This window comes from Nyctibius grandis, chromosome 4, assembly GCF_013368605.1.
Source record: "Nyctibius grandis isolate bNycGra1 chromosome 4, bNycGra1.pri, whole genome shotgun sequence".
Lineage (NCBI taxonomy): Eukaryota > Metazoa > Chordata > Aves > Nyctibiiformes > Nyctibiidae > Nyctibius > Nyctibius grandis.
In genome coordinates this window covers 100,521,786-100,533,177 of record NC_090661.1, presented here as the reverse complement: position 1 = coordinate 100,533,177, position 11,392 = coordinate 100,521,786, and the positions used below count along the sequence as shown (strand labels likewise).

The 11,392-nt window shown below is 55.5% G+C and overlaps 1 protein-coding gene across 1 annotated transcript; it reads right to left on the bottom strand.

Moving 5' to 3' along the window:
• Positions 1–6,724: 6,724 nt before the first annotated feature.
• HMX3 (H6 family homeobox 3) lies at positions 6,725–7,840 on the bottom strand. Its single transcript, XM_068399473.1, has 2 exons — positions 7,522–7,840; positions 6,725–7,335 (listed from the first exon to the last, which is right to left on the bottom strand). Exons 1-2 carry the CDS (start codon positions 7,838–7,840, stop codon positions 6,725–6,727), a joined length of 930 nt encoding a protein of 309 aa, XP_068255574.1.
• Between the last annotated feature and the right edge of the window lie 3,552 nt (positions 7,841–11,392).

Genomic DNA, 11,392 nt, shown 5'->3' with positions numbered 1-11,392 from the left:
CTGTCCTGTTTTACCACATTAACCTTTTCAGTGCTTTTCAACAGGGTCGCGACACATTACAAATGGTCAGCTTTAATCATGATGTCAGCTCATTAACCCGGAAAGACCCCGCACTGAAATACAATTTAAGAAATCGTCCTTCATCCCGCTCTGCCGCCCAGGCTGGCCCCGCACCCAGTCCCCAGCACCCCTCCCGCTGGCGGGGAGCGGGGCAAGGGGGCTCCGGGCAAAAGTCGTCGAGGGGAGCAGCCCGGCCTGGGGAGAGCCCCTGGGGGCTTCCAGCCCTCGGCTCCTTCGCGGGGACGGTCCCGGAGCAGGGAGGGAGAGCGACCGAGGAGCAACCCCGGTCCCCCGGCAGCCCCCTCGACGTGACACCGCAGTGGCACTGCCCAGGCCAGCGCTCCTTTCCTTCAAAGCCCACCGGCAGACTGGTGTGCCCTTGGCGGGGTCCTCCCTCCCCCAAGGAGGGGGTCCTGCCCGTGGGAGCCGCCTGGGTGGCTGCGGCCGGGGGGGGACGGGGCGGGGGCTAGCCCAAACCGGGCCGGGATGCAGAAGCGCGTCGGGCAGACGTGAGCTGTGCCGGGCCACAGCGAGAAAACGGGCAGATTTCCCCCGAAATGAGTATTTCAGGCGAAACTTGGGAAACGGGAGGAAAGGAAGGCGAGGCAGCCTCTGCGGGATGCTCGCCGTCGCTCTCAGGGGGGAAGGACGGGCCGGGCCGGGCCGGCACCGGCGCCCCTCCCACGGGGGAAAGCAGCCCAGCCACGCTCTCATTTCCATATGATTAAATATTCATTACGGCAGGGGATAATGGCCGCGTTAAGAGTTTGGCGTGGGGGCAACCCGCGTCTGGCCGCTCCCTCTCGCCCCGCAGCCCGTCCCGTCGGGGCACAGATGATCAAACGCCGCGGCAAAGATAAACTTTGAAAGACAGAGCGAACGCTTAAAGTTTAGATCTCCAGATTATTACAATGCTCGATATTAAAGTGGCCCTGAGCAAGCTTTCAAAGGGAGCCTGATAAAAATTGATCTCCGCTGCTTTTGCAGCACTCGGAAAATAGGCTTGTTGAGCGGCGGTAATATCGGGAGAAGGTTCCCTCTGAAATGACAGATGAAGTCATAAACAAGTTTGATCTTGGAATCAAGCTTCGATAAATATTAAACACAGTCCCCTTTACACGTGTGGATTATGATATATGGCGCGTCCAAACTTTAAAATAAGGAAATACCAGAGAAAATGATCTCAATAAATTTTCTAAGTATAAACGTTGATTATGTTTCGATTTTCATTCAAGAGCCTCTGCTGCTCGTTTTTTGGTGCAAATGACATCTCGCAATAGGCTTTTGGGGAAAAGGGCTCCCTATTTGAAAAAGAGAGCCCTAGAGGTGTACAATTTATGTAATCTGTGGCTGGAAAATGAATCGTGTAATTTATTGGAAAACAGAAAGTCATGAAGATTGGATCAGCATAGCCTATCCAAGGCCCCCTATCCATCAAGTTCCAATTAACAACCTAACCAGAGAGCTTTAATGTGTTTCCAATCTAGTGGCCTGATAGACTCATCAATTCCTCTGGGAGAAATTAAGAAAATCGACCGCCCCTTGGCGTTGTAGTGTCATTCCTTTCTGCAACTATATGTCAAATTAAAAACACAATTAAAATTTAAACTGTTTCAATCAGAGGGTGCCCTGCAACCTATGTTTCACTTAATAGAACTTTGATGAAAATCTGATGGTTCCACTCCATCATGAAGGCGAATAGAGCTGAGGAGAGCAAGAGATTCTTTATATTTATTTAAAATATCGGAGCTCAGAAGAGCCAAGACCAGGTGACCAAACCTGAGAGAAGCGGAGGTTTTATTCCCATCGAGCTGCCGCTTCCCCCGCCCGCCGGAGCTCCCGGCGGGGCTGCTCCGCGCTCTGCCCCGGTGACACGCGTGTCCCCGCGGGGGGACGGGCGTCCCACGGCCCCTTCCAGCGCGACAGGGAGTGGGGAGAGGGAGTTTTAAATCGGAGTCATCGCGCTTATCGAGAGGGATTGGCTGATTTGGGCTGTAAAATTTGCACGACCAGCTCGGGAGAGTCACGAAGGGCCCCGGCGCGGGCTCCTCACCCCACCCCCCCCGTCGCCTCGGCCCGGGCCAGCCCCGGGGGGACGTGGGGTGGCGGGGGGCTGCCTGGGGAAAGGCTGCAGGATCTGCCCTCATTTCGACTTGGTATTGATGTAAACAGGTTTAGACCTCTCCGTTGGGCAACTTCGCAGGCTTCACCCGGGGATGCGGCCCGGGGAGGCGGGTTTAGGTGACCCGAGCGCTGAGCCCCGGCACCCGAGCACGGAGCGGAGCGGAGGGAGGCTTGGCCGAGCCGCTCCCCGCACACAGGGACACACTCACACCGTTTGCCTTTTTGTTTTTTTTTTTTTTCCCACGTTTTTAAGGTGGTTCCGACCCCTCAGACTGCGCTTTCGGGAGGGCGCGGGTCCGCGGGGGCGGCCCGGAGCGGCGGGACGGTCGGTTCCCAATGAGATGGGAGCGGCGAGAGGATAATTTGGATGTGCGAGAACAAACCAAGGTCATCAACACTGCCGAAAAGAGCGCAGGAACAATAGATTCATTTGAAACAATATTTTACAGACATTTCGCGATCAATATGAACTGAAGCATTATGCTGTACCAATCTGTTAATGCTCTTAATGGTCTTCTCATTCCGTTAGCACACTATACCAAGTCGATAGAGTAAAGTGATTATTACAGAGACACTTGCAGCATATTTGAAAAAAAAAAAAAAAGAAAAAAACCCCACATATTTCCACCGCTGTTTTAAAGTGGGATTATTCCCCCGGAGCGGGGAGCGGCTCCGTGTGTCCCCATCGGCTGTCCCCACCTCCACCCCCCGTCCTGCACGTCGCAGCCCCTGCCAGAAGAAACAAACATTTCCCACCAACCTGTACCAGAAATTTCCAAGTCTTCGGATGCAGAAAAAAATTAAAAGAATAATAATTTAAAAACTACCAACCTCCCAAAGTCGCTCCCCGGGAGCGTGCGGCTGCTGGAGGGGCCGAAGCGCGTACACCGCTCCCTCCTTCAGCCCTCCGGGAGGCAAAACTCTTCTGAATCCCCAAATCTGATGGCCGGGAAATTTATATCTTTCCCCCGTTGTTTGCTATACACAGCAAGCCTCTATTTACTACCAAATAAAAGAAATACATGTATGTTTCGACCACAAACAGGCGAGCTAGTTCTGTTCAGCCAAGCTCAAAACAGTGGCCGAGAAGAACCGTGTTATCTCTTGAGTTGCAAACAAAAGCAGAGATTTGCCGAGCGGGGTTGCAGCAGAAAACAGAAGTGGCCGCGGAGTTGCTAACAGCTTAGAGGAATCAAACAACTTTATTTGAATGACACCAACCTCTCTGCCAAACAGCTTTAGTCTCTGTAAAGACGGTTTATTTTTTTTTCCATCACTCAGAGCGATTGCTTTCACTCCATCCGAGCGCAGCAGTTGATGCGGGCTCTCCAGAAACTTCAGGCAGGGTCGGGAGTGCGGGGGGGGAGGGGGTTACCGTGGCAGCTTGTCCCGCTCCTCGCCGGCTCTCCCCGCCTGAGAGCGGCTCAGCGCAGCCGGGAAAGACGGATCAGCTGCAGAGCCCTCGCTCGCGGGGCATCCACCGGCAAGTGTCACCTCGTCCCCTAGAAAGGAGAGATTAAACCTCTCGCTTCCCTTTTGCCCAGAGATTTGGGGTTAAGATGGAGTTTGGGGAGGCTTTTTGAGGACTTGAGAAAAACCTGAGCGTTAGACCCGGCTTGCTGTGGATGCGGACAGAAAGGAGCATCCCGCTCCGAGGGCTCCCTCCCGGCAGGGAAGGGAGCAGAAACACGGCCCAGCCCGGGCAGCCCCGCTGCAGGCGAGGTACGAGCAGGGGGGCAAAGACTTGGGTCCACACGCCTTCAGCCCACCGCCCAACTTTATTCCGCGGTTTCACAGCTTGTTGTCTGCTGCCGATTCCGCGGCGTGTAAAGGCAGCAAGAAGCATAAAAGCTGGGCTCTTTTTCCTTTTTTTTTTCCTTCTATTTTTTTTTTTTTTTCTTAATAAAAACAAAAAATTTAAAAAGAGCGCCTATCCAAGCCCCATCACACCCCTCCAGGACCAAACCTCTCCTGGGAAATGCCCCTGACGGCGCCGGGACGTGCAGGAGGGGCCGGTGCCCTCTGTCCCCGCTGGGCCCGGAGGTGCCCGCACCCGCGCAAGGGCCGCGCAGGCGGGGGGCGACCGCTGGGGAAGGGCCGGGCCGGGCCGGAATCGTTTTCTGGGCACCGACGACAAATAAATCAGTTGTGTTTTTTTTTTTCTTGCCGTTTGATAACATCGTGCTAGAGCGCTGTAAAATGGAAAGACGTATTTGCTATTACAACAATATTTTTAATGAGCTGCAAGCGACTTGTCCCAAAGTTAGTACTGCAAACAGAAAAGGCATCGCTCTGTTTGCAGGCGACACAGCGAGCAGCGTATTTTGACTCCGAAACTCTGTTTATTTTTCATTTACGACCCATTGCCAGGGTTTTTATCCCAAACGAAAAGAAAACGCAGGACTATCTTTTCGCAACGCTGAGTTTTATTTTGATTTCTCTGGCCCCAAATCTTGCCCTCGGCGCTCTAAACACGTCGATTCGGGCCGATCTGCGGGAAGCGGGGAGCGATCCTATCTGGAAAGAGCCGTGCCGGGGGTATTAACACGAGTGACGGCTGCGGCCGTGGGCAGAGGGCGCAGCCCGGTGGGGGTAACACAACCCCCCCCCCGGGGTGCCTTTGGGCAAGCCCCCTGAGGCAGCCCCCCCCCCGCTGAGAGGGGGGAAGAAGGGGAAGGGCAACACCGAGTCCCCCGCCCCGGGATGCGAAGCAGCCGGCGGGGGTAGAGGAAGGGGCGGCCAGAAGTTCAGGGAAACCCCCGAGGTGGTGGCACCCTGTGGGAAGGGACCCCCCCCACCACCACGCCCGCCCTCCCGCCCGTCCCGGGGGTCTCCCTGGGGGCCCGGGACCCCTCGCTCGGGGTTACCCAGCCGCAATGCCCCCGGCTGCGGCGGAGCTGGGCAAGACACCCCCCCGTCTATCCGCTCCCTGTCGGAGGGGCCTCGGACACCCGCTCCCGGGGACCCCCGGCCGGGGGGCTCCGTGCCCGCGGCCCCCGGGCCCTGGTCGGCAGCCCCGGCCGAGCAGGGCGGCAGCGCTCCCAGACAACGCTTGTTTTATTTTTTTATTATTTTTTTTTTTTTCCTCCGAAGTCACACTTTAAAAAATGATAAGGAACGGGTTTTATTGATTTTTTTTTCCACCACAACATGAAGTTTATAACAATATAGGCTGTTTTAAAAATAGGACCGGTCCCGAACAGAAAGCGAGAGGGTGGAGAGTACAACCGAAAGGCGAAAAAAAGATCAAAATAAAATAAAGAAAAGAAACCACCCCAAACCCTTGGGAAGACAGCAAATAATTGTCAGACAACAGGTGAGCAGACACTAAGACAGAGAGAGACTAGAGGTGCCCACTCCTCACTTGATTTCTGCCTATTAAAATCCACATACCCAATGGACTTTAGAAGAAAACTGTACATCATATCAAATAAATTAAAATTACCCTAAAGTTGATTGTCCTTCACTTAAAGCGCCCAGCTCACCGAATCTCCCTTATTTATTCACATAAGCCGGGCTGATGCTTATTCCCGTGCCCTGCTCCTCTCTTCTCAGTTTCCTTCGCTTTTAATTCTTTTTTAAAATTATTTTATTTTGTACAACATGAACGAACGCAATTATACAATGGTAAAAACCCTTTCCTCACCATTCAAAGAAAAGCAGTGCTTTAAGAATCGTCGTACAATATTGCACAATTCAAAAGTACAGTAATAATAATAATAATAATAATTAGTATTACAAAAGAAAGCAAGAGGGTACAGATTTTTTTTCCCCAAAATACCGAAACTACTTTACAGGAAAAACAAAAAACAACCCAACAACTAGGAAAACAAGAATTATAAACAAGAATTAAAAATATCTAAGTAAACGATAATAAATAAGGGTCACTCAAAGCGTGCGGGTGTATTTAACCATTCGCTTCGAGGCTGTGTTTCTTGCTCTTTATAAAGTCCCATGACAGAAACCCAAAGGTACAAAATATGGGAAAGAAAGAGGCAAATCGGTACCGAGGGGTGCTTAAATGAAAAGCCGCGGTCGATGAAGTTTGAGTCACGACAGGATGAGGAGCCTGAAAAATTTGGAGGCAGAAGGAGAGGTCCGAAAGGAACAGAAATTCAGCTTCCCGTTAACATTTGGCAAATCTCGAGGAGCGGCCTGGGATCATTTTTTTTTTTTTTTTTTTTATTATTATCCTTGTTTTTTCTTCGTGTGTTTTTTTACAAAAATAAAACTAAAGCCACAGAGACCATCGCGGGTTTTGTCCACGTTTACAAAAGGTGTGACAGCTTCAGGGTTCTCTACAAGTTCCCGCTTTCATTTTCCTTATTTTCCTTTCCCTCCCCCCGTTTTCCTTGTCCTAAATTTTTGTGCCTTTCCTCCTAGCACCACCCGCCGAGGGGGCCCCCCGCACCCCTCTTCCTCCCCCTCCCCAGCTCCGCAAACGCCGGCCGGGTGCAATCGCACGAGTGGCTGAAGTACTTACAAGCGGGCCGGTGACTTGCGTGCCTCTCCGCGCCCCTCCGCGCAGCGGCGGGCGGGCTCAGACGGGCCGTAGGAGCGGCACGGAGGTGACCACGGGGTGGGAATAGTAGACGGGGTGAGGGAAGGTGAGCAGGGGTTGGGTGCCGGGGGCTCCTCCGCCGCCCCCCGCGCTCCCCTCCGCGCCCGAGTTCTCGTGGTAGAGGATGGGGACGCGGACGATGCGCTGCGCGGCGGCGTGGCTGAGGTTGGCCGCCTCCAGCTCGGCTGCCAGTTGCCTCTTCCACTTGTTGCGGCGATTTTGGAACCAAATCTTCACCTGGGTCTCTGTCAGGTGGAGGGAGGCGGCCAGGCCGGCCCGCTCCGAGCTGCTCAGGTAGCGCTTCATGTCGAAGGTGGACTCCAGCTGGAAGACCTGGCTGCGGCTGAACACCGTGCGAGTCTTCTTCTTGCGGCAAGGCTTCTTCTCCGGGCTCTCCTCCCGTTTCTTCCAGTCCTCCGCGCCTCCCTCCTTCTTCCCCTCCTCCGAGTCGCTCTCCTCCAGGACGATCTCGTCGGGGCTCTTGGAGTCCAGCTCCTTCTGCTCCCCCTCCGCCTTCAGCAGCGGCTCCGGGGAGTCCCGGTCGGTGCCCGAGGCGGGGGACGAGTCCCTCAGCAGGGATTTCTCGGCGGCTGGAGGGGAAGGGCGAGGGAGGATGGGGGGGATAAGGGACACAAAGAGACACCTTCACCGCCCGACCCCTGCGCCCCGGCCGGACGAGACGGCCGGACCCCCGCCTCGCCCCGCCGCCAGCACACCCCCGGCCCCGCCGCCGCCCCACCGGGGAGTGAGGGAAGGAGGGAGGGGGGGAGCGGTACCTTCCGTGCGGGGCAGGTGGGCTCCGGCCGGCGTCAGGGCGTAGGGGTACCACCAGGTCTGGGCTCGCTCCAGGCAGTGGGCGCTCAGGGCGAAGCGAGGCGCCGGGATCTCGAAGCGGGGGAAGGCGAGGTCGCCCACCTGCGAGAGGGCGAAGCCGGCGCCGTCCACCGCCGCCTTGCCCGAGGGGGCGAACAGCGCCCGCGGCTGCTTGGGGGGCGCCTTGGGGGGGTCGCCGTTGAGCAGGTTCTTGATGTAGAAGGACTCCTTGGGGGGCGGCGGCGGCGGAGCGCTGGGCAGCTCCTGCCCGGTCTCCGGCATCCTCCGGTGCCCGCCCGGCTCCTGCCCGCCGCTGGCCCCGCAGCCCGCGCCCGGTGCGCAGGTGGCGGCTCCCGGCGGCGCGGGGCAGAGGCGCGGCGGGGCTGCGTGGGAGCGCGGCGGCGGGGCCGGCCGGGGGCCCCTCGCATGGGGGGGCGGCAGGGCGGGGGGCCGAGTGGACCCGCGCAGCCCGCGGCACCGGGGGGCTGCTGCGGGCAGGCGGAGAGCCGGGGTCGTCGCTGCCGCCGCCGCCTCCCGCCGCCGCTGCTGCTGCGTCAACCCGGCGCCGGATGCTAATGATGAAATCAAAATGTCATCCAAGTTAAACGCGGGGAGCACGCGGCGATTGGGCACGCACAATGGCAAATGGGATTAGGCGGGGAGGCAGCCGGGAGGAGAAGGCTCCGCGCAGCCCCTGCCCGCAGCCGCCGCGGCCCCGGCCCCCCCCTGCGACGTGCTGCTGTGGCTGGAGGCTACGAGCGCCCGCCCGTTATTGGCTTTATATAGTCCAATTAGGCAGCAAATGAGGACGGGGCTATTAGCACAAAGGGATCCCGGCTCGGCTGAAGCACCACGGGACCGGCGGGCGGCGAATGGCACGGACCGCGCCGCTCCTGCCACAAAACCTCCCCTCGCTCCGCCGCGCCGCCTCCCCCCCACCCCCGCCCCGTACCGCCGGTAACAAAAGCCGCCGGCGCCGGGGGGCAGCGGGCCGAGCCGCGCCGAGCCGGGCTACAGGGTCCCGGAGCCGCCAGCACCCCGCTCCGCGCCAGCCCGGGCCGCGCCGGGCTCTGCCCCGGGGCAGAAACGACTTTGCGGAAGGTTGCGGTGCGGCGGAGCGGCGGGGGGCTCTCCCCGCTCATGGAACCCCTCTGCCTCCCGGCGCCGGTCCCACCGGCCGCGCAGGAGCGGGGGGCGGCGGGACACGTCGAGGCCGCGGCGGCGGGGCCGGGGGGCGAAGGCCGAAACCTCCCGGCCGCGGCGGGGCGCTCCGGGGCACGGCCCAGTCCGCCGCCGGGCACAGGGCGCCCCCTGCTGGGCCGCGACGCCCCCGGCGGCGCCCCGCGTCCCGGGACGGGCGGGTGCGGGTCCCCCGGTCGCGGCCCGGCTACCGGAGCGTCCCTCCGCACCGCACTGCGAACCCCGGGGAGGCGGCGGCGGGGCCGGGCCAGGCCGGGCGGCTCCGGCCCCCGGCTCCGGCCCCCGAGGGCCGCGGCGGGACCTCCTATAACCCGGCGTGTGGCCCGTGGGCGCAGCCGATATGTGGCGGCCGTGGGGCGGGCGGGTGCGGGTCCCGTGCGGAGGTGGATCGTAACGGAGGTCCGCGTCCTGAAGGGGAAAGGAAAGGGGAAAAGAGAGGGAAAGGGGAAAGGAAAAGAGAAAGGAAAAGGGAGAGGGAAGAGGAAGGGGAAGGGGGAGGGGAAGGGGAAGGGGAAGGGAGAGGGAAAGGGGAAAGGGAAAGGGAGAGGGAAGGGAAAGGGAAAGGGAAAGGGAAAGGGAAAGGGAAAGGGAAAGGGAAAGGGAAAGGGAAAGGGAAAGGGAAAGGGGAAGGGGAAAGGAAAGGGAAAGGGAAAGGGGAAAGGAAAGGGGAAAGGGAAAGGGAAAGGGAAAGGGGAAGGGGAAAGGAAAGGGAAAGGGGAAAGGAAAGGGGAAAGGGAAAGGGAAAGGGAAAGGGAAAGGGAAAAGGGAAGGGGGAAAGGAAGGGAAAAGGGAAGGGGAAGGGGAAGGGGAAGGGGAAGGGGAAGGGGAAGGGAAGGGGAAAAAAAGGAGAGAAAAGAAGGAAAGAAGGCAAGGAAGAAGGCAAGAATAAAGAAGGAAAGAATGGAGGAAATTAAACAGGAGGAAAGAAAGAAGGAAAGAAAGAAAGGAGGAAAGAGAGATAAAAGAGCATAGCAGCCTCTCAGTTCTGGTGTGCTTCTAAACATTTGAAATAGATGTGAGCAAGCACTGCAAAAATCTGTCCTGACATATGCAGAGCTATAGAGTCGAAGTGTGCGCATGTGCATAGAGGGGCAACAATCTCTACATTTAAACGTTTTAATGCCCTGATCACACATAACTGACTTCTCTTCCTATTCCCTTCCAAAGGCACCCACCTGGCAATATGAAATAAGGCATCTTTTATCTGAATCAGACTTCTCAATGCTAATGCTTGCAACCTATCCCCAGGTGTTCTGCTTCCCCCCGAGCATTTGGGGTTATAAATCCAGGGAAAATTTACATAGACCAAATCATGTAATATTTTTGGCTGCAACAGACATGATGTTTCATATACCTTCAGTGTACATTACTTTTTTCAGAGCACCATCTCTTATGTGACCATTTCTAAACTGTTCTTTTCGTTGCGAGGAGCAGTTTAGATAAACAGAGAGGTGCAGAAATGAAAAATCTGCAAAGCACATCTTGAGGATGAGGTCTCAGCAATTTATAGGAGTTTACAGAAATATCCTGCCCTCGTTAACAACTGTTTCACTTAAAGGCATCAGGCAAAGTACAGCTCATAGGGAATTTTTCAAAGAAATGCTATTTCAGTGGAAATGCTCCTCAACTCTGGAGTAAAATGCATAGAAAAAATGAGAGACAGAAAATAGTTTCTATACAGCAAATACTATACAGAGAATTCTATACAGCCTATAGTCACCTAACTGGGGCTCTTGGCTGTCCTATGAGGTTCTGGGCTAAAGCTCTGTTTTATCTGTTTGCAGCTCTTACATGAAAAACCAAAGCTGCAAGTTCTTATAGAAGACCCCAGTGCATTTCTTCATCTCAGTGAAGACCTTGATTTAGATATGAGTCACCAAAATAATTCTGGATTGAGACTCCCACCCTTTTCCATCCATCTTTCACTGCTTTGGTTAACTATGAGATCCTAATCCCTCTGGAGTCCCTCAGGGGAAACAAGCATTCGTAGCAGAAAGCCAAGCAGGGAGGAAAAACCAAGCCAGGCTCTGAAGATATTAAAAGACCTTTCCACTTTGCAGTTCTTTATTCCAAAACAAAAAAGCAAGCAATGTTCTAAAAGAGCCTTTCTACACCCCTGTCATTTGTGGCCCATAGGTTTCTCACATATTTATGTATTTTATTTATGCCCCCCCCAGCAACATCTGGACATTAAAGACTGGTATTGACCACCCCCCCTGTGCCCAGGGGTGATGGAGCTGAGTAAATTTGCTGCAGTCTTCCTTTTGTTTGTGTTTCTAGACTCGCACCCCTACCATTCCATTGTAAACAGATAATTATTATTTCATTAGTGTTCCAATTCAGAATTAATTGGCTAATTTACACATGGATCAATTGTATAAATGTGATGTTTGTGATAGGTGCTTGATATGATTTAAAGTAATTGTTTATTTTCAGGTTTTGGCTTGCATTGTGCTGCAATGTGATTTATCTCCTTATTTATCCTGTCTCAGCACTGCCTCTTCTTTTTCATTATTTTTCTAAAGAGCTGCACTCTCGCTAAGCCGAAGCGTGAATCTGTGCTGTATGATTCCGTGGGGCCACACTTCTGTGAGCTCCAAAATGCCCTGCCTTACAGCGTGCTGATTTTGTGTG